Source organism: Portunus trituberculatus, chromosome 12 (assembly GCF_017591435.1).
Source record: "Portunus trituberculatus isolate SZX2019 chromosome 12, ASM1759143v1, whole genome shotgun sequence".
Taxonomy (NCBI): Eukaryota; Metazoa; Arthropoda; class Malacostraca; order Decapoda; family Portunidae; genus Portunus; species Portunus trituberculatus.
In genome coordinates, this window is record NC_059266.1 from 1,805,539 (window position 1) to 1,830,538 (window position 25,000).

The following is a 25,000-nucleotide window of genomic DNA, read 5'->3' on the forward strand; positions in this document are numbered from 1 at the left end:
CTTCTCTCGTTCTTCTCTATTCTCTCCTTTTTTGTATTTTTTGTCTGTCTCCATTTCCGTTTATTTGTCTTATCTGTCTGCCTGTCTGTTTGTCTGTCAGTCGACCTGTTAGTTTCTCTGTCCATCTGCTTATTTTTCTGTCATTTCTCATCCTGTCTTTTTTTTTTTTTTTTTTGTCCACCTGCTTGTTTACCTCACTATCTATTTGTCTATATGTCTGACTCTCTCTCTCTCTCTCTCTCTCTCTCTCTCTCTCTCTCTCTCTCTCTCTCTCTCTCTCTCTCTCTCTCTCTCTCTCTCTCTCTCTCTCTCTCTCTCTCTCTCTCTCTCTCTCTCTCTCTCTCTCTCTCTCTGTCTTTTTCGTATGCCTCCTGTGGGAATTTCTCTTTTATTTCTCGTCCCATTTTTCCTCATCCCTGGCCTGTACTGAAGCACCGCGGAGAGGCGAAGGAAAAGGGGAGGGAAATGGTTTGGTCGTGTCCGCTGCTTTCTTTGAGATTGACCAGATGAAGAAGCGGAGCAGGGAGAAGGAACTGAGGACATAAGCAGTCTATTAGAGAGAGAGAGAGAGAGGTGGAGAGAGGGGATAAATAGACATTGTTACATATTTTTAACTTATTTCCGACGAGTTTTAGATAGTTTAGAAAATACTGAGATGATAATGGAATGAAGTTAAAGGAAGTTTTTGTTGAAAGTATGTGACGCGATTTTAAAGCGAAGTAAAAACAAAACAAAGTATATATTTCAAAAGATAATATTCTTCTGTTCTTGCTAATTGTCTCGTGGCGCAGTGAAATGGTTAGGAAGTTGAGCAGTAACATTCCTCTATGGCATCTGACCAGAATAAAGGCAAAGAAAGAGAGATTTCAGCCGTGTTTCTTTACAAGGCCTGACCAAAACCATAGGATGAAAAAAGGCAGGGATGAAGGGAAGAGGACTTTTTCTCCCCCTTGAGATTCTGTGTTGTGTTGTGTTGTAACGACAGCAAAGGGGAGGAACTAATCAAGGCTGAGGGGAGGAGGAGAGGAGGAAGGAGGGAAGGATAGTACAGATTTGGAGAAGCACTACATCAATATCAACTTAGGAGGAGGACGAGCAGGAAGAAGAGGAGAAGCGAGAGGAGGAGGAGTGGTAGGGACAACTTGTCAAATTTTCCCCACAATCTATTTCTCTGCGTCAGGGTGTTGGTGACGAAGTGGTGGTGGTGGTGGTGGTGGTGCAGGAGGATGAGAGCCTGGCTGGTGGTGGTAGTGGTGGTGGTGGTAATGGTGGTGGTAGTGGTAGTAGTGGTGGGGAGAGAGGAAATGTTTGGAGGAGAGAGTCAGGAGTTTGAGGTGACGATGGTGAAAGTTTAGCAAAGAAAGAAAATGGAAAAAAGAACGGGGAGGAGGAGGAGGAGGAGGAGGAGGAGGAGGACACAGCTGAAGAATATAATAAGCAAAGGAGAGAAGTCATATGGAGAAGGAAAAAGAAGAATATTAAAAAAAGTAAAGGAAGAGAGCAAAAAACATTTATTTATAACAAAGAGAAATACTAAAGACCAATAAAAAAAGGGAAAAAAAGAGAAAAAGAAGGAATAGAAACCAAAAAAAAAAAAAAAACATATAGAAAGTAAACAAAAAATATCCACATAAGAATTAAAAACAACACAAGTTCAATTTCAATCAATTTAATAGTAAAGCAGAAGGTTCCTCCCCACCCACCACCCATCACTCTCTTAAGCCTCTCTTCAAGTATGAGGTAAGGAATACAAAACATGCATGCGGAAAAATTGCGTTGAAAGATGAAGAGGAAATAGAGGAGGAGGAGGAGGAGGAGGAGGAGGAGGAGGAGGAGGAGGAGGAGGAGGATGTGATCGTAATGGTTGTCTATCATGATAAAGACGATGGATGAATGATTTTGGGAAGAATGAAGCAGGAGGAAGACGACGACGAGGAGGAGGAGGAGGAGGAGGAGGAGGAGGAAGAGGAAGAAGAATTTGCCTTTCGTTGGTGTAAACTGCAAACTAATATCGAGGTGAAGAGGAGGAGACGTGAGCGAGAGGCTAGCAGGGAGACTAGAGGAAGAGGAAGAAGAGGAGGAGGAGGAGGAGGAGAAGGAGGAAGGGGAAGGAGGAGGAGGAGGAGGAGGAGGAGGAGGAGGAGGAGGAGGAGGAGGAGGAGGAGGAGGGATCACGAGGATTCAAGACAAACCTAAGAATAGGAAATATATAAAAAAAAGAATATTGAGGAAGAGAGAAGCGACAGAAAAGAAGAAGAAGAAGGAAGAGGAGGAGGAGGAGGAGGAGGAGGAGGAGGAGGAGGAGGAGGAGGAGGAGGAGGAGGAGGAGGAGGAGGAGGAGGAGGAGGAGGAGGAGGAGGAGGAGGAGGAGGAGGAGGAGGAGGAGGAATAAGAAAAAAGAGAAAGAAAATTCGTAGCAGGAGAAAGACAGAAAGGAACAGAGAGAGAGAGAGAGAGAGAGAGAGAGAGAGAGAGAGAGAGAGAGAGAGAGAGAGAGAGAGAGAGAGAGAGAGAGAGAGACAGAAACAGAGACATTGAACAACAGAGATTACCAAGGATAGACCGTCTCATCTTGACTGTTACTCCCAGAAGCTCCTCTCCAACTCCCACATCACCAGCGAGCACCTTGACACACTTCCCACACTGCCAACTCGCCCAAGACACGTGAATCCTTGCTTGTGGTTCACCTCACGCGGCCCTCCATTGCACACCTCTCTCCGCGCTACCAGCCAGCCTAGAAAGCGATGAATCTCTGCGGGAGCCGTAAATCAGGAGCCCACACGCGGCTTCCTCATTTTCTTTCCATTTACGATAAGGAGGTGGTGAGGAAACTGAGAGGAAAATGGGCTGTGAAGTGTCGCCATCTTAAGAAGGTGCTTGTAAGATGTGAGCGAGAGGTAAGATATTGGATTCGGTTCGCTGTATAGAGGTTTTTTTTTATTTTGTTGCGTTGTACGAGAAGAGAGTGAGTTTGAGGGGTTGTAGTAATGTATAGGAGAGACAGTAGTTAGATTTTAACAGTTAAGTTTTTGTGGGTTTTTTTTTTCGCGGTATAGAAAAAAAGGAGTGAAGTTTGATCATTAATTGCGTTGTACGAGAAGAGAGTGAGTTTGAGATTTTGTAGTAATGTATAGAGAGAAAGTGGTTAAGTGTTGTTAGATTTTAAGTTATTTTTTTTTCGGGGAGGGATTCTGTTCGCTGTATAGAAAAAAGGAGGTAAGTTTGATAATTTGTTGCGTTTTACGAGAAGAGAGTGAATTCGAGATGTTGTAGAAATGTATAGGAGAGAAAGGGATTAGATTTTTATAGCTAAGTTTTTTTTTTTTCTTCGCTGTATAGAAAAATAGTTAAGTTAGACAATTTGTTATTCTGTACGAGAAGAGAATGAGTTTGAAGTTTGGTAGTAATGTATAGGAGGCGAGGAATTCATTAGATTTTAACCCTTTCAGTTCTGAGACACATTTTCATATTGAGTTTTTGGGTGTGATTAGACGTCTAGATTTTATTGACATTAGGAAGGGTTTGTTGAGGTCAGAAGATTAATGGCCAAGGTCTTCACTATTTCAATCCCCACATAAGTTTTTGAAAATGTATACGATCATCAAATAGTAAGCAGAATGAAAATAAAAACGTGTCATGGTACTGAAGATGTTAACAATTAAGGTTTTTGGATTCTGTTCACTGTAAAAAGAAAAGTCAAGTTTGATATTTTGCTGCTCTGTACGAGAAGAGAATGAGTATAAGAAAAAAGTTAGGTTATATTTAATTGTGCTTTATTTGAGAAGAAGTAGGATTTAAGTTTATTGTAGTAATGTATAAGAGGAGAAAAAAAAAAGAATTACGTTGTGACATTTTGTAGCATTGTATAGCAAAAAAGACGAGAACTAGGAAGGAATTCAGGTCAAACTTTTATAACACTGTATAGAAAAATCAGTTAAGGTTAAGATTCTGTAGTGCTGTAAAGGAGGAAGACACGAAAATAAGGGAAGCAACAGGAAACCATCAGTTATACATGTGGCAACAAACCTTCTGACTTCCACTTACCATTCTCATCCCTAAATTTGTCTTATCTTCTAAAACTCCCCGATGATTGAGCACTGACGATCTGATTACTGAGTCTATCCCATTCACTTACCACGATCTGAGAACCAATTCCTCCTCATCTCTTTTTTAACTTTTGTCAACCTTGAATACATTATGAAGAAGCAGAGGAGGATAAAGAAGAGGAAAATGAAGAGGAGAAATTGACTGATACGATATTGGCAGGTAAAAGAGGGAAGAAAGGTTGTGACGCGAGGAAGAAATGGAGTTACACGGGACAGGAAGAAATGAAATGGCGTGAAGAATTGAAAAAGTTGAATAAAGAGTGATAGAAAAGAAATATTGATGCACAGGAAAAAGAGAGACAGAACGAAGGAAGTGAGAAAGAGAAAAAAAATAAGACATAAGAAAGAAATACATATAGACTGAAAAGAGAGAAAAATAATTTTGATATATGAAAATGATGAAAAGACGAGAATAATGAAAAAAAATGTGATACAAATGTAGGGAGGAAAAGAAACGAAAAAATTACGGAAGGGAGGAAGCAAAGGAAGAAACGATAAGATTTCAAGACGAAAATACAAAAAAATATGAAATACAATAAAAGAGAAGGAGAAATAATGGAAGAAAATGCAAGTAAAAAGAAAAAAATATATAAAGAAAAGAAAAATCAACTTGATAACAAACTAGTGATGTTAAAATTGTAGAATAGTTAGAGATGATTGATGGCAGTGGTAGTCCTCCTCCTCCTCCTCCTCCTCCTCCTCCTCCTCGTGTTTTCTAATCTCCTTGGGTTTCACTTTCATCCTCTGTTTTAGAAGGATAGTGTGTTGGGAGTGTGGTCATGAATTTCCACTGATTGGAGGGAAGGAGAGAAGGAGGGAAGAGAGATGATGAAGGAAGGAGGCAGGAAGCAAGAGTAGGAGGAGGAGGAGGAGGAGGAGGAGGAGGAGGAGGAGGAGGAGGAAGAGGAGAGGGCGGCAGACAATGTATAAATCCTATTTTTTCTCCATCTTAAATTTGACCTCTTGTTTGTGACCCTCGCGTAGTACAACAATAGAACTCTCTCTCTCTCTCTCTTTTCCCCTCCTTTCCCTCTCTTTTCCCCTCCTGTCACTCTCTTTTCCCCCTCCATTCCCCCTTTCTTTTCCCCTATTTTTACCCTCCTTTCCTTTCCCTCCCTTTTTACTATACCCTCCCATACGTCTCTCTCTCTCTCTCTCTCTCTCTCTCTCTCTCTCTCTCTCTCTCTCTCTCTCTCTCGCTCTCGCTCTTCCTTCCCTTCCTTTCCTTTCCTTTCCCACTCGCTCCCCTCACCTCGTTTTCGATCTCTCCCCTCGTCTGTCCTTTTCCCCTCTCACCTTTCGCTTCCCCTCTCTCATTTTTGCCAAAATGTCTCTTTATTTCCATGATGTTTTCCCCATTTCCCCTCACAACAGTCGTGTAATCCACTTTCCCCTTCTTCCCCTTTCATTCCTGCTCTCTCTCTCTCTCTCTCTCTCTCTCTCTCTCTCTCTCGCTCTCGCTCTCGCTTTCGTGCAGTTTCCAATTTCCATTTTTCTTGCACCGTTTTGTTTCTCTCTCTTCCTTCTATTTGGTTTTCCGTTTTTCTACTTCTTGCTTTCATTTTTCTCGTTTTCTTTACTCTGCTTTGTGTTCATTCCTCCCTTTCTTTCCTCTTAACTTCTTCTTAATTTTCTTCTTTCTCTTTTCTCTCATTTTTTTTATCCTATTTTTTTTTTCTCCTTTTTCTTTCTCTCCTTTCATTTGTTGCTCTTCCTCTATGCTCTTATTATAGTCTCTCTCTCTCTCTCTCTCTCTCTCTCTCTCTCTCTCTCTCTCTCTCTCTCTCTCTCTCTCTCGCTCTCTCTCTCTCTCTCTCTTAGCTCCTCCTTTCTTTTCTTTTCTGTGTCTTCTCCAATCTCTTCTTGCTCTCTTTTTTTCCTCCATCTCCTTCGTTTGCCATTTCTCCTTCCTTCATTCATTGCCTCTCTCGATTCTTCTCTCTCTCTCTCTCTCTCTCTCTCTCTCTCTCTCTCTCTCTCTCTCTCTCTCTCTCTCTCTCTCTCTCTCTCTCTCTCTCTCTCTCTCTCTCTCTCTCTCTCTCTCTCTCTCTCTCTCTCTCTCTCTCTTGCTTTCTTTTATCTCTCATCTTTTAATCCCCTCTCTCTATCTCTTCCAAGTCATGGCTGTTAGAGGGAGAAAAGAGATAAAGGGAGAGACAAAGAAAGAAGAAGAGAGACAGAGGAGAGATGAGAAGAAGAGATAAAGGAAGGGAAAGGAGTGGAAGGAAAAAAAAATCTAAAAAAAACGATTGGTATATTTTTCTCCTCTCAATTCTTTCTTTTCCTATTTTTTCTCTTCTTTTCTCTTTTTTTCATTCTTTTTTTGTCTCTTTTCTTGCTTTTATATCTTATTTTTTTCTTTCTACTACTAATCTCCACTTTTCTTCTCTCTCTCTCTTTCTCTCTACCCTTTCTTCCGTGTCTCTCTTCCCTTTTCTTCCTCTAATAATCTCCACTTTCCTCCCTCTTCTCTCTCTCTCCTCCTCTCCTCCTTTCCCATTTCTCCTCTCCTCCCCCCCCCAGTCCGTTTCTCCACCCTTCCTCCTATTCCTGCTAGCCATTCATCAGGTGAAAGATTGCAAGGGCGGATGGTATTGCATAGTTTCTCTAAAGGATAGTGACACAGTATGTAGACAAATGCCACTTCACTTCCCTTCATCCATTCCCCTATTTTTCGCTCCTCTTCTCTCTTCTTTTCGCTTTTTTTTTTGTATTTTTCAGTCTTTTTTTTAGTTTTCTGTTTTGGTTTGTCTCTTTCTCTCTGTCTCTTTTTCTCTCTTCCCTTTGTTTGTTTTCTCCTTTTTCGCTCCTCTGTCTCTTTCTTACGCCTTTTTTTTCTATCTTTTTTTTCTTTTTTCTAGTTTTCTCTCTCTCTCTCTCTCTCTCTCTCTCTCTCTCTCTCTCTCTCTCTCTCTCTCTCTCTCTCTCTCTCTCTCTCTCTCTCTCTCTGTGTGTGTGTGTGTGTGTGTGTGTGTGTGTGTGTGTGTGTGTGTGTGTGTTTACCCCTGACATCATTCCTTTCTCATCCCTCTCGCTTCTTTTTTACGATCGTTCCCTTGTATCGAGTTTTTACACAGAATTTTGGATTTCCTGTCAGGTAGGCAGGATGCATTCATTAATGGAACATGAGAGAGAGAGAGAGAGAGAGAGAGAGAGAGAGAGAGAGAGAGAGAGAGAGAGAGAGAGAGAGAGAGAGAGAGAGAGAGAGAGAGAGAGAGAGAGAGAGAGAGAGAGAGAGAGAGAGAGAGAGAGAGAGAGAGAGAGAGAGAGAGAGAGAGAGAGAGAGAGAATATGATCAATGAACGTCAAAAGAACAGAATCAAACAACAGAGAATACACTGAATAACAGAGAGAGAGAGAGAGAGAGAGAGAGAGAGAGAGAGAGAGAGAGAGAGAGAGAGAGAGAGAGAATATGATCAATGAACGTCAAAAGAACAGAATCAAACAACAGAGAATACACTGAATAACAGAGAGAGAGAAAGAGAGACAGACAGACAGACAGACAGACAGACAGACTGAAAAAAAGAAAATGAGTAAGAGCAAAAAAAAAAAAAAAATCATCAATGAAAGTTGAAGAAACAAACTGAACCACTAAAATAATTAAAAAATAAAAATAAATTACTTTTGAAATGAACCTGAATTAATACAGATGAACCTACACTGCCTAGGCACGTATAGGGTGAATAATGATGAATAGAATCAATAGACAGGTAAAATTACGTGTACCTGAGATTTTACAGTTGACCGGAAGTGAATGAGAGGGCAGGAAGAGGAAGAGGAAGAGGAAGAGGAGGAAGATGACGAGCAAGGAAGGAGAAACGAGGAAGAGGATAGAGTAGGACAAGAAGAAGAGAGAAGGTGCTGAAATTAAATGGCTAAATGGAGTAGGAAGAGGAAAGGAAAGGAAGGAGAGATACGTGAGAAAAATATGAAAGGAAAGAGAAATTGAGGGAGGGGAGAATAAATGGGTAAAGGAGGAAGAAGGAGAGAAGGGAATAAAGAAAGGAAAAAAAAGGGAAGAGAAGAACAGAAGGGAGAGAGGGAAAAGTAAATGAATAAAGGAGGTAGAAAGGAAGGAGGGAAGGGATGAAGGAAGGAAGAAATAAAAAAGAAGGGAAAGGGGAGAGAGAGAGAGAGAGAGTGAGAGAATAGAAAAGGAAGGGAATAAAGAAAGGAAGAGAGGAAAGAGGATAAAATTGTGTGTAAAGGAAGGAAAGAAAACAGATTGGTGAGAGAGAGAGAGAGAGAGAGAGAGAGAGAGAGAGAGAGAGAGAGAGAGAGAGAGAGAGAGACGACAGTTAACATAAACACTGAGCTACGTAAAGCAAGATAAAGGGACATGATATACAGAGAAATAAAGACAGAGTGAGCGAGTGAGAGAGTGAGAGAGGTGAGGGCACAAAAGAGAGATAAAGGAGAGGCGATGTGTTACGTGGAGTTCCCAGAATGCCCTTTATGAGAGAGAAAATCCGCGCCACAACTAAATGTAAATATAATCAGTCACTCTCTTTTAACTAAAGCCACGTTGATCTCAGCCTAAGAGAGAGAGAGAGAGAGAGAGAGAGAGAGAGAGAGAGAGAGAGAGAGAGAGAGAGAGAGAGGGTTCATAAAAGGACACACGCACGTACAAACGAATTCACGTACCTTTTGATATGGCCCATCAGGTAATTTGGAGAGGAGAGAGAGAGAGAGAGAGAGAGAGAGAGAGAGAGAGAGAGAGAGAGAGAGAGAGAGAGAGAGAGAGAGAGAGAGAGAGAGAGAGAGAGAGAGAGAGAGAGAGAGAGAGAGAGAGAGAGAGAGAGAGAGAGAGAGAGAGTGCTTTTCCTTTCATATGAGCCACGCATTACTTCACACACACACACACACACACACACACACACACACACACACACACACACACACACACACACACACACACACACACACACACACACACACACACACACACACACACACACACACACACACACTTCATCGCTTTTATAACCTTATAGGAAGTAGTGGCAGCTTTGAAAAGAAGATAAAAGGAGGAGTAGGAAGTGGAGGAGGAGGAGGAGGAGGAGGAGGAGGAGGAGGAGGAGACAGGAATGGAAAAGATATTATTATTATTATTATTATTATTATTATTATTATTATTATTATTATTATTATTACCATTATCATTATCATCGTTATTGTTTTTTGTTATTGTTTGTTGTTGTTATCGTTGTCGTTGTTGTTTTTATTATCCAATTTGGAAGCGATCAAAGTCGACGCTAACTACAAACGAGAGCGTAGAATTATGTAGAAAAAGCCTCCCAAATATTGAACATCCAAAAAACAAAAGGATGATCAAAGGAAGAATCACGTGGAATGACAAAGGACAACCAAACAGCAGCAGATTATTTGGTCCTTACTCAGCTGTTTGTGATCCTGTAACTAACCTCCTCCTAGTTAACATTTTCAGTGCCGTTGTCACTATTAACTTTCCGAGCACTGTAAAAAGAAAATAAAGCTACTAACCCCTTAATCTCTTCAGTACTGGGACGCATTTTTACCATGAGTTTTAGTTATAATTAGACAATTTTATTTACACTGGGAAGCGTCTGTGGAGGTGAGAAGATTAAAAGCTAGAGTCTTCACTGTTTTAATCCCCACATAAGTTTCAGAAGCTGTGTAATATCCCCAAATACTAAGCAGAATAGATATTAAAACGTGTCTTGATACTGAAGAGGTTAAAAACAAAGCAAGCAATAGTAGAAGGATAATGTTTTCTTTTTTCTTAATCTACAGAACTACATAGAACGCTGTTGAGGGAAAATTATTCGAAAGTTGTTGATTATAAAAAAGAATACGATGTAATAATGAAAAGAACAGGGACGCATTTTTTGACCATCAGTTTTGGCTGTGATTGGACGATTTTATTTAGATTGTGAAGGGTATGGAGGTCAGACAATTAATGGCCACAGTCTTCACTATTCTAATCCCCACATAAATTTCTGAAGCCGCGTAAAATCACCAGATAATACGCAGAATGAATAGAAAAAACGTGTCATGGTATTGAAGGGGTTAATATGGTGGTATAGCAGAAGAGGAAAAGGAGGAGATACAAGAAGAAGAGGAGAAGCAGGAAGAGTAAGAGAAAGAAGAAGAAAAGGAGAAAGGAGCAAGATGCGTAGACAGACCTCTTCAAAAACCTTTCATATCACCTTAAGATTCTCCCCACGTTGTTTAAGGCACCAAGTTATCCCCAGTCAAGTTGCTATTGCCCTTGTAACAACATTGCAGGAAGTGGCGGTGGTGGTGACGCTGGTGTAATGGAAGTGTGTAATAGAATGGGCGTTAAAAGCAATGGGTGTTCCTCTGCGATAGTTACCGTGGTGGTGGTGGTGATGATGGTGGTGCTAAGGGTGATGGAAGTGGTGGCTGTAGTGGTGGTGATGATAGTGGCAGTGGTAGTGGTGGTGTATTAAAGTAACGGTAACTGGCGTGAATTGTAGTGCTGTGTTTATTGTGTGCGATGACGCGTGGCGGGGTAATAGCATGTTGTGATGGCACGAGATGGATGGACAGACTGGCTGATAGATAGACAGATTAGCGACAAGACAGATGGGGTAGATATCAGCCACGCAGACAGATAGATAGACAGATACATAGATAGATACATAAATTAGCGGATGCACTGGTAGGTAAGGATTTTGTCAGATGAATAAATGGATGAATAGATAGATAGATAGAGAGAGGAAGCGAGAAAAAGAGAGCTAGACCAACTAACAGACAAAATGGCAAGACAGATGGATAGACAGATAGATAGATTAATAGATTATTGGATGCATTTTTTTTTTTTGCCAGATTAATAAATATATAAATATGTAGTTAGAGAGAGAGAGAGAGAGAGAGAGAGAGAGAGAGAGAGAGAGAGAGAGAGAGAGAGAGAGAGAGAGAGAGAAAGAGAACTAGACCAACAAACAGACAAACATAAACACGAGGCTTGATAAATAGTTAGAAAGACATCATACAGACAGACAGACGTGGATGTGAAGTTCGCAGTCACAAGAATAACAGCAGTGGTGTTGATGTTTCTAAATAAAAAACTTACACAGAAAGACATACACATAGACATGCGGAAATAACACATACGGTGGTGATGGTGGTAGTAGTTATCGGTAGTGGTAATGGTGGAGGTAAATTGACGTTACCAAAAAGAAAAAAAAAAAGACATTGATAAACAAGAAGATAGACAGATAGCGAGCCAGATAGAACGACAGTAGAAGTGATTGTGGTGGTAGTGGTTGTGATGGTGGTGGTTGGTAGAAGTAGAGAAGATGGTGGTGGATAAAGAGAGAGAGATAGATAGAACATAGTAAAGATGAACGGTAAAAGTAATGAGGAATTGGAGGAAGAAAGTCGAAAGTTTAAGAAAGAAAGATAAAGAAGTAAAGAAAAGACGAAACACGAAGATGGATGGAGAAAGTGGAAATAATATAAAAGGAGGAGGTGAAAGAAGACGTGGAAAACAAAATGGAGGAAATTGGGAAAAAAGAAAGTAGTTGTAAAAGAAGAAAACGACGAAGAAAGAGAACAGAGAAAATAAAACACAAATATGAAAATGAGAGTAAAGAAAGATAGGTGAAAGAGAAGACAAGAACAAAAATGAGGAAGTGGAAGACGGACAAGGAAGGTGGAAGGGGAAAGTGGAGGAAAAAGGTGGAAGATGAGGATAATGAGACTAATATTGTAGCATTTTTGCCTAGAGGATGCTGGTGATGTAGAAAATTCCCAGAAAAATGGTGGCTGAGACAAGAGAGAGAGAGAGAGAGAGAGAGAGAGAGAGAGAGAGAGAGAGAGAGAGAGAGAGAGAGAGCATCCTTAAGACTATCCCCAGGCCAGATTATTAATTCGAAGAGACGGAGGGATTGTGAAGGAGGAGGAGGAGGAGGAGGAGGAGGAAGGGAAGAGGAAGGAGGAGGGCTATTTTGATTGTAGAGAACCAGATGTGTGTGTGTGTGTGTGTGTGTGTGTGTGTGTGTGTGTGTGTGTGTGTGTGTGTGTGTGTGTGTGTGTGTGTGATGACAGTAGGACAAACTATAACTGACCAGACATGTTCACCGGAACTGAATAACACACACACACACACACACACACACACACACACACACACACACACACACACACACACACACACACACACACACACACACACACACACACACACACACTTTACACTTAGTCACACATATACACTTGTCATCCTTTCAGGTACATACATAAGAGGAAGGAGAAAGAAAAAAAAGTTGCTTATACATCTTGAGGAGGAGAGAGAGAGAGAGAGAGAGAGAGAGAGAGAGAGAGAGAGAGAGAGAGAGAGAGAGAGAGAGAGAGAGAGAGAGCAAGTAGGAGACAAGGAGAAATACCTGTCTGAAAAACAAATACATTTAATAAGTTGTTTTTGCCTATAACTTGATTAACATATATCAAAAATATTTCACTACTACTACTACTACTACTACTACTACTACTACTACTACTACTACTACTACTACTACTACTACTATTACTACTACTACTTCTACTACTACTACTACTACTACTACTACGACCAGCACAACAACGACCATCACTACCACAAAACATAACTAAAATAAGATAAACCAACACCCCAACAATAATAACTCTTAACTCGCATCTAAGTCAACAAAAACGAGTCAACTATACAACAACACATGAAAATACTAAACGCAAACCAAACACGGGAAGAAACTCAGAAATTCCAGAGCCACCTTCGTCTTTTCTCAGGAGCACAAAATTCACGCTTTCCTTTATCAACCAATGGTCCAAAAAAGAATCTGGGACCTTTTAACGGATCAATCACTCTCACGTCACTTCCAATGAATGCCCTGAAAGAGAAGTGAGTGAGAGACGGATGGAGAAAAGGAAAAAAAAAAAAGAAAAAAAGAGATGAAGTTATCCGCTCCCAAGAACTGTATTTTTTCTTTCAATTTCAATTCGATGGAGAACGGGACAGAAATCTTTATTGATGTTGATTGTTTATAAAGTGAGACCGAAGTGAGGCGGATTTGATAGACTTTGATTTGTATTAACGTTTATATTTTTCGACGTGATATTCAAGTGATGGTTTGACAGAGAGAGAGAGAGAGAGAGAGAGAGAGAGAGAGAGAGAGAGAGAGAGAGAGAGAGAGAGAGAGAGAAGGGGGAGAGATTTGTGGGCCTTAAAACAGATAAAGTTAGATTTATGACAATGTACTTAACAACCATTTAAACCCCATTGAGAGAGAGAGAGAGAGAGAGAGAGAGAGAGAGAGAGAGAGAGAGAGAGAGAGAGAGAGAGAGAGATAGTGCTCAGTGAAGATAAATTGGAGACGAAAACTTTGCTAACGCAATTTCACGAAGCAGGAGCAAAATGGGATAAAAAGGAACCGTTTGAAAAAAAAAAAATGTTGAAAGATACTTTGGTTCGCGATCTTCCCTGAAAACTAAATAGGACTTGCGGTGCTTCCCTGGTCCCTGAGAGGATCCTGCGGGGCTTACCGGACCTTGGCGGAGACGTGAGAGTCCTGCAAAGGATCTATAAGGGCGTGTGGAAATGACCGCAAGGATCTGAGCGTCTCGAGACTAAATGAACAAATGAGGGAGAGAAGAACTTAAGCACTGGAGTCACGTGTGCATAAGGTATTAGTGGTGGTGGTGGTGGTGGTGGTGATCGATGGTTGCTATGAGGTCTGGAAGATAGAGACAGGAATTTTGAGACGTAGAAATGGGGAGTTTAAAGCTGGAGGTTGGAAATTAAGGAGTAGAAGGCCGATTGGTAGACGTTGACGATTGTAAACTTAAAATTGACGGTTCGAGGTTGGAAATTGACGGTTGAAGACTTAAGATTGAAGTTAAGAGGCTGGAAGTTAATGGTTCGAGAATGGAAGTTGAGTATTCAAGGCTTCAAGTTAATGATTCGAGAAGGGAAGCTGAGTATTCAAGGCTGGAAGTTAATGGTTCTAGAAGAGAAGTTAAAGGTTTGAGGTTAGAAGTTGACGGCTGGAGACTAGAAGTTGATGGGTGGAGACTGGAAGTTGAGGGTTCGAGGCTGGAAGTTGACGGTTCGAGGCCTGAAGTAGACGGGTAGAGAGTAGAAGTTGACGGTTCGAGGCTGGAAGTTGACGATTCGAGGCTAGAAGTTAAGGGCTGATTGGTAAAAAGTTCATTTGTGATTCCTGGAAATTGAGTTATTTTTCCTGGAATTTGAAAGTTAAAGGCTGAATGTTGATGGACGCTGAAAATTGAGAATTGAAGCCTGGAAGTGAAGAGCAGTGAATGGGTTGTTGACGTCAAATTGATGGCTGTGAAGACTACAAAACTGAACACAACGAAATAGAACCCATAAAATACACCTATCCATACATACTCTAACTGTCGTCACCTTTCACAACTTAAAACTTTTCCTTCCTTCACATTATAACTCCTATTTTTAAAACTTTCCTTTCATTAGAGAACTCAATTTGAAACGCTGCCCGAGGATTGACTATCTGTCGCGCTGTTGCATTAAATGTGGGGCACGCGTCCTTTCTATAACCAAAGCGATCTCTATTCACTTTACTGTATTTTACACTAGAATAAGCGAGAACTATTGGCGCTGGAATGAGTCGTGTGTGTGTGTGTCTGTGTATGTGTATGTGTGTGTGAGGATTCCTGGTATACTTGTGAACTTCTGTTTTACATGTTTCATATCTGTTTCCGTGCATATCTCTTCATCTAGCCGTGTGTTGGTTTACTTGTTTGTTTTGCTGTACATCTGTTTCCTGTATCTCAGTTTCCTTTTTCTGTGTTCGCCTCTCTGTTTGTCTGTCTGTGTGTCTGTCTCTCTGTTTGTGTCCCTGCCTGTCTGTCTGTATATATTTGCTTCTCTTCATATTTTTCCATCTATCTGTCTTTGTCTCTATCTAGACTGTATGTGTCTGTCTGTTTGTCTGTGTCTGTTTTATGTGTCTGTCTGTCCGTCTGTTGTGTGTGTGTGTGTGTGTGTGTGTGTGTGTGTGTGTGTGTGTGTGTGTGTGTGTGTGTGTGTGTGTGTGTGTGTGTGTCCGCATTAAATGTTTTGTGACTTATGAGCCAGCTATTATAATACATTTGCCTGACGCTACAGCACAATAAATTAATCAAATCAACCCCCCCCTCTCTCTCTCTCTCTCTCTCTCTCTCTCTCTCTCTCTCTCTCTCTCTCTCTCTCTCTCTCTCTCTCTCTCTCTCTCTCTCTCTCTCTCTCTCTCTCTCCGATTGTTAGGCAGACAGTCAGTCGGTCACGCAGTCAGTCAGTCACTCCGCCAGTCAATCAGGAGACAATCATTGGGTTAGTCAAAGAGTGAGTCAGTAAGGGAGCCAGACAATCAGTAAGTCAGACATTCTAACAACCAGGCAGTGTGTTAGTCAATCAATAAATCAATGCGTTAATTAATGAGTGAGTGAGTGAACCAGCGAGTCAGCGATTCAGTCAGCCAGTGAGTCAGTCAGTCAATCAGTCAGTCAATATTTCATTTTCTTCCTTCAATATTCCATTCCACACACACACACACACACACACACACACACACACACACACACACACACACACACACACACACACACACACACACACACACACACACACACACACACAGTACGTCTCTTGTGGATTCCTTTCTTCCCTCTCTCCATCCCTCCTTCCCTCCTTCCCTCACTTCCTCCTTCCCCTCCTTTTCACCTGCAACCAATTCCTCTCCTCCATTCTCACCAGACTCTCTCCACCAATCTCACCACCTTTACCTCCCTTCTTTTCTTCCTCTCTTCCTCTCACTCTGTCTTTCTCCTTCCCTCGCTCTCTTAGGCACCAAGTGAAGGAAATACCATTACGTTATGCATTATTCATGTCATATAACACCTCTCTTTCATCCTCAATTTGCGTCTGTCTGTCTATCCGTCCGTCTATCTCTCTGTACTGCATTTTATTAACTTCCTGTACTGTTAAGTCAATGTTCCTTTAAATAATTGACGCAGCGGCAGCAAGAAGAGGAGGAAGAGGGAGAGTATTAATCGGACTAAGTGTATAAGACAGAGATGAGATGGAGAAAAGAGCTCATCTGGGATACGGAGGAGAAGGGAGGGAAGGAAGACGGATGGAGGGATGGTGGGGAGGGGAAGGGGAAGGGAGTATTGGAGAGCAGGGAGGGAAGAAGGGGACGGAGGGAGGGAGGGAAGGAAGGAAAAGAGAGGGAGAGAGATATGTCAAGGTTAAAAAATAAACAAAGCATTGAGTTTGGGTACAGGATTGACATAGAGAGAGAGAGAGAGAGAGAGAGAGAGAGAGAGAGAGAGAGAGAGAGAGAGAGACAGAGACAGAAAGAGAGAGGTTGAGAGAGTAATAAAAGAAAGATAAACAACACTCCACGAAGAAGAGGGAAAAGAAAAATAGTATTGGAAGAAAATTACTGAGCAATTAGGAGAAAGTGACGGAGACGAGAGGTGGAAGAGGAGGAGGAGGAGGAGGAGGAGGAGGAGGAGGAGGAGGAGGAGGAGGAGGAGGAGGAGGAATACAGGTGATGACGAAATCATTAATGAACATGCAGGGTAATTAAGATGCTTGGCAATCAATTATCACTCAGGTGTGTGTGTGTGTGTGTGTGTGTGTGTGTGTGTGTGTGTGTGTGTGTGTGTGTGTGTGTGTGTGTGTGTGTGTAAGAGAGAGAGAAAGAGAGAGGAGTTGTATTTTGAGCTTTTTTATTTATTCATTTTAGATTGTTTTCCATTTTTCACGCTTTTTTTTTTCAATCGTTTTCTATTCCGTGTTTGTTTTTCATTTTGTGTTTCCTTCATCCATTTTTTTTTTTTCCTTCGGGTGTTTGTTTATTTAATCTTTCTTTTATAGTTTTTCCTGACTTGCTCTCTCTCCATACACACATATTGCCCTTTATTCATTTATTTTTTGTACCTTACCCCTCTCTCTCTCTCTCTCTCTCTCTCCCCCTCCCCCCTCTCCTCTCCTCTCTTCTCTTCTCCTTTTTTCTATTTGTATTATGGTTTCTCTCACTTCCAATACTCTATCTTTCTTTTCTCCTATTCCCTTTTTTATTCAATTTTTTTTCCTTCCTGCCTTCCTCTTCCTATCTCCAATTTTTCTTTGCTATCTGTCTCTAAGTATTCTCCTGTTTCCCTTCTTTCCCCTTTCTTCTTCACTATTTTTCTCTTATTTTCCCCTTTGACATTCTTAAGACTCTCTCTCTCTCTCTCTCTCTCTCTCTCTCTCTCTCTCTCTCTCTCTCTCTCTCTCTCTCTCTCTCTCTCTCTCTCTCTCTCTCTCTCTCTCTCTCTCTCTCTCTCTCTCTCTCTCTCTCTCTCCCCATTAATTCTCATTCCTTTCGCACACTATTTGTACTCTTTTCTTTCTTTCTTTCTTTTTTTTCTTTCCTTCTTTATTTCCTTTTGTCTGTTTGTCTGTCTGTCTGTCTGTATGTCTTCCTGCCTGTCTGTTTTCCTTCTTTCTTTTCTTTTCTTTCTTTCTTTCTTTCTTTTCTTTCCTTATATATCTATTTCTGTCTGTCTGTCCGTCTTGCTGTCTGTCTGTCTGTCTGTCTGTCTGTCTATCTATCTATCTATCTATCTGTCTATCTGTCTACATGTCTGTTCGTCTGTCTGTCTGTCCCTTTTTCTCCGTTTGTTTGTTCTTCTTTTCTGTCTGTCTGTCTGCCTGTCTTTTTGTCTTTCTGTCTATCTATCTATCTACCTATCCGTTTATTTGTCTCTTTTTTTTGTCTATCTCTCTATCTGTTTACCAATCTCTCTCTCTCTCTCTCTCTCTCTCTCTCTCTCTCTCTCTCTCTCTCTCTCTCTCTCTCTCTCTCTCTCTCTCTCTCTCTCTCTCTCTCTGCCCCCTTTCTCTTTTTAGTAATTTATCTTCCATCCCTTCATTCTTCTTCCTTGCTTTCTTAACTGTCTTTTTCCACATTTTTTTCCTCTCCACTCAGCTCACACTTGCGCCCACTTATGTAACCTTTTTCTCCACTCTCTCTCCGGGCCTTTCCAGAATTAATGGGGGAAGAAGAAACGTGGACAGCGGAGATGAAAGAGAAAAAAAAAAAAAACTTAAAAGGAGATTACTTTCTTCCTTATAGTTTTTTTTTTATTGGTTAAGTAGTTATATTTTTTTAGTATGGGTATGTGTATGTATGTGTGTTTGGTTGGTTTCTTGTTATTATTTATCTCCTCATATTTATTGTGGTTACTGATTTTATACGGTTTCAGAAACTCGTATGGAGATTTAAATAGTAAAGACTGGCCCATTGATCTTCTGGCCTCCAAAGACCCTTCCAAATGTAAATGAAATCGTCTAATCATACCGAGAAATCAATGTAAAAAGTGCGTCTCAGTATTGAAGGGGTCAATGTATGGTGATCTACTATATCCTTATTTTTTAGTTTTCTTTTTATTAGTATCCGTTAATATGTCCTGTATCCATTTATTTCTTCCTGAATTCTTTTACTTTTACCCCTTCACCTGTTTCCCTCTCCCTACTAACCTTTTCCTCTCTCCCCTCTCACTACTAACCTCTCCACTTCAACCCTCTCTCCTCTCACTACAAGCCCTTCGACCTGTTCCCTCGCATACTTACCCCTCCACCTCTCCCCTCTCACTTATAACCACTCCACCTCTCCGCTCTCCCCACTAACCTCGTCCGTCTTGCCTTTCACGACTAATCCCTCCCCCTCTCCCTCTCTCTGCAGTCTGGTGAGGGGAAGCGTGAACGACGGGCCGCTGGAGTTTGAGGACATTATGCCGGACAACCCGAGAGACTACGACAAGATGGCTCCTCCCAAGGGCGGCGACGACCCCACCACAGTGCTTGTCCACGTCACCGTCATGAGCCTCGACTCTATTGACGAGAGCTCCATGGTGAGTGTGCTGCAGAAGGCCGTAACATGACGTAACCTAACTTAACTTGATCGAACTCAACCCCCTCAGTACCAGGACGCTTTTCCTTCTTCATTCTGGTTGCTATTTGTTGATTTTACACAACTTCAGATACTTATGTTGGGGTTAGAAAAGTGAAGACTCTGGCCTTTAATCTTCTGACCCCCATGAACCCTTCGTAATTCAAATGAAATGGTGTAATCATACCAAAAAAAAAAAAAAAGAAAAAAAAAGAAAGAAAAAGAAAAACTCAAGGTAAATATGTGTCTCACTACTGAAGGAGTTAACTTGTAGTCTAGTGTAGTCTAATGTAGTGAAGCCAAACGTAATCCCTGAGTGAGATCATGATTTTACCTAACCTAACCTAACCTAACCATGATTTTACCTAACCTAACCTAACCTAACCTAATCTAGTGTAGTCTAATTTAATCTGGTCAAACGTAATCTCTGAATGAGTGTGAGTGAGTGAGACCATAATTTAACCTAACCTAACCTAATCTCTAGTCTGACCTAATTTCTAAATGAGTGTTTAGAACTGTGTGGGAGAGAAGCCTTAACTTAATCAAACCTAATCTAACCAAACCTAACGTAATCTAACCACCGAATGAAACTTTTTGGTAATGAGGTCAGTTTTTTCCACAACAGCGAGAGTTCTGACCTGCGCTTGATGTGTTTGGAAACGCTGTGTTCTCTCACCAGGACTATCTTTCAAATGGTAGGAATGATTAATTGAGTTCTCGAGGGAGTGTTTTCTCCTCTCCATTGATCATCGTGTAGAAGCCACTGAAAACTATCGACAGAATCATGAAAACATCCTTGCCTTCAAAACAGCGGCGGTGAATTGAGGGAGATAGAGAACAAAAGAATGATGTAAGGGAGATGAAAAACGAATGAAAAAAATAGGAAATAAGGAAAGAAAAAAGGAGAATTTTGGAAACACTTGCCTTCAAAATGGGGGCGGTGAATTGATCGAGATGAAATAACAAAGAATGATGTGAGGGAGAGGAAAGACGAATGAAAGAATAAGAGATAAGTAAAGAAAAATAGGAAACTATCAACTGAATCATGAAAGCATCCTTGCCTCAAAACAGCGATGGTGAATTGAGTGAGATGAATAACAAATGATGATGTGAGGAAGATGAAAGACGAATGAAAGAGGTGAGTGTGTGTGTTTTTAGAAAAGCAAATAAGGCGAAGAGAAGCGAAAGAAGAGGAATGAGGTAAATGTGAGGATGAGAATGAAAAAGGTGGATAAAGAAAATGATGATTAATGGATGTAAAAGAGGTGAGAAAACAAGATGAAGAGAAGGAAAACAAAAAGAAGAGAATGAAAGAACGTTAGAAGAATGAAGAATGAGAAACTGAATTTGAGGATACAAAAATGAAAAAAGGAAGAAAACGAATATGATAAGGATATGAGAGAGAGAGAGAGAGAGAGAGAGAGAGAGAGAGAGAGCTCGTGGGCAGCTCTGACCATCACGCTGTACTGACACAGCTGGAAGTGGGCGTGGCTCAGGACGAGGCCACCACCCGCACCATCTGGCTGTGGAACAAAGCAGACTGGGCTTCCCTGCGCCGCGACCTGACCCACACCCCATGGGCCACTTTGCTACAGGGAGGAGCAGAGAGTGAAGCACTTGCACTCACCTCTCACCTTCTCGCCCTCCAGAGACGCCACGTCCCACACAGGGAATACACCACCAGATCGACGGATCAGCCATGGTTTGGCTACCGTTGCCGTGTTGCTGCCGAGGCAAAGTATGCTGCCTGGCTCCGCTACAAGAGGAACCCGACTCGGCGCAACAAGGACCTGCACAGGGCTGCATGCAGGAGGATGGTGGTAACCAGCAAGTGGGCCTTAAAAAAGTGGGAGGAAAGCCTGCGCCGGAAACTGTGTGGCACTGGCGTAGGAAACAAAACTTGGTGGTCTCTTGTTAAGGACAAACAAGGAACTGGCCACCAAGAATCCATCCCTCCCTCAGCAAGCAGGACGGTACTGTCGCCACCAGCAGTAAGGAGAGGGCACAGTTGCTGGCTTCCTTGTTTGCTGGAAAAATGAAGGTCGGGAATCCACAGCAGCCACCGCCTCAGCTGGTCCAGCAATGTGAGAAGACTGTCACCATGGTGGAGGTGACGCATCAGCAGGTGAAGCGATTATTGCGGGGGCTGGACACACAGAAAGCCACCGGCCCTGATGACATCAGCCCGCACCTGCTGAAGCGATGCTCCCAGGAACTGGCTGCCCCTCTCACCCAAGTCTTCACAACTTGTGTACGGGAAAACGTCTGGCCTTCAGTGTGGAAGGAGGCTCGAGTAGTTCCCGTACACAAAAAGCTCCAGGACGGACCCAAAAAACTACAGACCCATATCCCTGTTGTCAGTGGTGGGTAAAGTGTTTGAGAGGGTCGTGGCAGAGGTGGTGTGTAGCCATCTCAAGGACAATGCCCTCCTCTCAGACCAACAGTTTGGGTTCAGACCTGGAAGGTCAACCTCCGACCTAATGATGCTTCTCACCAGGCATTGGCAGGACGCCCTCGACGACGGCAAGGACACTATAGTGGTTGCTTTGGACATAGCAGGAGCTTTTGATAAAGTATGGCACAACGGATTACTAGAAAAGCTTCGTGCTAAAGGCATCCAGGGTGGCTTGCTACGACTCTTGGGAAATTACCTGCAGGACAGAAGCCTCAAGGTGGTTGTCAACGGGCAAACATCTGAGTCCCTGCCTGTGGAGGCATCAGTGCCACAGGGTTCAATTCTTGGCCCACTCCTGTGGAATATCTACGTGGATGATCTTCTCCAGCTACTGCCAGGAGTCATGGCCTATGCTGATGACTGCACCCTCTCCTATACCTATCCACGCCAGGACAGTGGGCGGGCTGCTGAGGCCATCAATCAGCAGCTACGAGTGATAAAGGAGTGGGGTGCTCGCTGGCAAGTGACATTCGCGCCGGAGAAGACACAAGCAATGGTTGTCTCTCGGTCCCCAGCCGCCATGGCAGCAATGGCAGGAAAGTTGTCTTTTGGCGCTGCTGCTCTCCCACTCCAAGATGACGTCAAGATACTTGGAGTGGAGGTGGATCGAGGGCTGAGGTTTGACAGGCATGTCAAAACCATTGCCAAGAAAGCCTCTCACAGGATCTCCGCTCTCAGAAGGATCGCCAGTTTCCTCGACAGGAAGGGAGACTGCTGCTGTACAAGGCACAGGTGCGGCCCCACCTTGAATACGCAGCTCTCTCCTGGATGTCCTGTGCCGCCACACACAGAAGGAGACTGGACAGCATCCAACGCCGCGCCATACGGCTAGTAGATGCTGCACTACCACCTCACCCAGAGCCTGAGCGTCCCCTTGATTCACTGGAACACCGCAGAGACGTGGCGGCGATCGTAGTGTTCCATAAGGCACAGGTGCAAAGAGTGCCACATCTGGCAGGGCTGCGTCATCCTCTAAGAGTCACCGCACGGAGCACGAGAACGGTGCTCAATGGTGGTGACGCCGTAGAGGTGCCGCGATCCCACGGGTGTCAGCATCAACGCACCTTCGCAGGACGCGTCTCCAGGATGTGGAACTTGTTCACGGCCGCGGTGCCTCACGTCCAGGAGATGAACACACAGTGTCAAACTGATGGCACATAAGTGGAGACAGACACTGCCAACTCCTCTGACACTCTTTGTGACGTGACACTCAGTGTAGTGCAGTGCGTGAATAGTGCTAGTGAAGTGAAACGAATAGTGCTCCATTTACATGCTGACCATCTTGTATATTATCTATTTTTAAGTCTTGTAAATATTGTAGAGAAATAGATTGTAGTACCCTTAGAATAGGTAGCACACGACAGTGCGCCTTTGGGTACATGTTCCTTTGTATAAAGTTTTGTTTAAATAAAAAAAAAAAAAAGAGAGAGAGAGAGAGAGAGAGAGAGAGAGAGAGAGAGAGAGAGTATTAGAAAACATGGAAAGAGGATTAGGATGAGGATAATGAAGTCGAAGGAAAAGTCGAGAATGAAGAAATGTACTTACCTGCGAATATTAAAGTGGCATGTTCTTTTTTGATTCCGTAATAACGATGCTCTTAGTATTTTTATTCATGTAATGAGGAAGGATGTTTGTGAATTCATTATAGTAGTGGTGGAAGTAGTAGTAGTAGTAGTAGTAGTAGTAGTAGTAGTAGTAGTGATAGAAGTAGTAGTAGTAGCAGCAGCAGTAACAGCAGCAGTAGAAGTAGCAGACATCTTAGAGAATCTGAAACTACTTACTTTATAACTTTTGACATATATAATCCACCACCACCACCACCACCACCACCACCATCCCGACCACCACCAGTCAAGTTAGCCGGCCCGTCAAGTCGTCAGTCTACAACACAGCCGCGTTTGTCAGTCTAGACAGCACTCCTCTCACTCACTTTCGCTCGATGATGAGATGGATGCCTGGAGGGATGGCTGGCAGGAGAGTGGGAGGGACGGAGGAAGAGAAGGAGGGAAGGAAGTGGTTGGTGGTGATGAAGAGGAAACGCTGATGCCGTCTGTATAACTTAAGGAAAAGCATATATAGAGAGGAGGAGGAGGAAGAGGAAGAGGAAGAGGAAGAGGAAGAAGAAGAAGAAGAAGAAGAAGAAGATGATGATGATGATGATGATGAAGAAGATGAAGAAGAAAAAGAAGAAAAAAAAGAAGAAAGAAGAAGAAGAAAGGGAGAAGGAGACAGTAGTGCTGAAAAAGGAGATAAGAAATTTAGAGATTAGAAATGGAAAAAAAAAATATGTAAAAAAGAAAACAATGATGATGGAAAAAAAAAGGAGAAAAACAACAAGACCTGCCAGAACAAAGCGGACAACCCAACGGGACAGGAATTCATAACAAACAAACACGATTCACAAATAAAAACAAGGAATATGTAAACAAAAGGAGTACACACAGTTTTAAGTAAACAAATAAACAAACAACAAAAGAAAGACGGAATAAATAGTAGTAGTAGTAATAGTAGTAGTTGAAGGAGGAGGAGGAGGAAGAGGAGGAGGAGGAGGAGGAGGAAGAAGAAGAAGAAGAGCATCGCATGAGTGAATAGTGAACAGAAATTATTTGACTCATTACGTTTACTATCTCTCACCAAATTGACCGTAATATTCCGTTCTGTTGACTCTCTCTCTCTCTCTCTCTCTCTCTCTCTCTCTCCTCTCTCTCTCTCTCTCTCTCTCTCTCTCTCTCTCTCTCTCTCTCTCTCTCTCTCTCTCTCTCTCTCTCTCTCTCTCTCTCTCTCTCTCTCTCTCTCTCTCTCTCTCGGTCTGTCAGCCTCCCTGCTAAACCTTCCCCAAAGTTTTATCATTAATCCCCCTTTATGTTTGTCTTCCCCTTTTTATCCTCTCCTTAATTAACTTTGACCTCCATTTCTCCTTCCCCTCTTGTACCTTATTCTTTCCCCTTTCCTTTTTTCCATCAATAAACAGGTAAACTTCCCCGAACATTCCCCTCGCCTTTCCCCTCATTCTCCTCACGTCCCCTTGCTTGAAAACGAACCTCTAACTGAGACATCTCCAAAATCTAATAAGTTTCTGCACTAAAAAGACGTTTCCCCTCATCCTGTCCCCTCTCCTCCCCTCTCCAGAGTGTGTGGGAGGAAAAAAAAATACTGCGCGGGAGAGGTGGAAGGTTGGGGGGAGAAATGGAGGGAAGGAGGAATGGAGGAAGGAATGGAGGAAGGGAATAAAATGCATATGATTTGATTCAATTATGTAGATTCTGCGTAGCCTTTTATTTCGTCAGAATGTCATTGTGTCTGGAAAGCTCGTGGGGAAAAAAAGGAAAATAATGGAGGGTGGAAGAGAAGGAGAGGAAAAAAAAAAATGTAGTGAGGATTCTTGTGTCTCTTCTCGTCTAGGGTGATGTGAAATGAGGTACTTTTTAGGCCAGTAATGTGGAGTATGTTACATTTTTTAGGGACTTTTGTTTCCTGAATGTATCTGGGGT

The 25,000-nt window shown here is 42.3% G+C and overlaps 1 protein-coding gene across 3 annotated transcripts in view; it reads left to right on the top strand.

Annotated features, from left to right (window-relative positions):
- LOC123502681 (glycine receptor subunit alpha-4-like) overlaps positions 1-25,000 on the top strand; it is a 174,742-nt gene that overhangs the window by 88,670 nt on the left and 61,072 nt on the right. For all 3 annotated transcript variants that reach the window (XM_045251855.1, XM_045251857.1, XM_045251856.1), the window contains exon 4: positions 18,848-19,016. In XM_045251855.1, the coding sequence (XP_045107790.1) occupies positions 18,848-19,016 (169 nt within the window). The remainder of the gene's footprint in view (positions 1-18,847; positions 19,017-25,000) is intronic.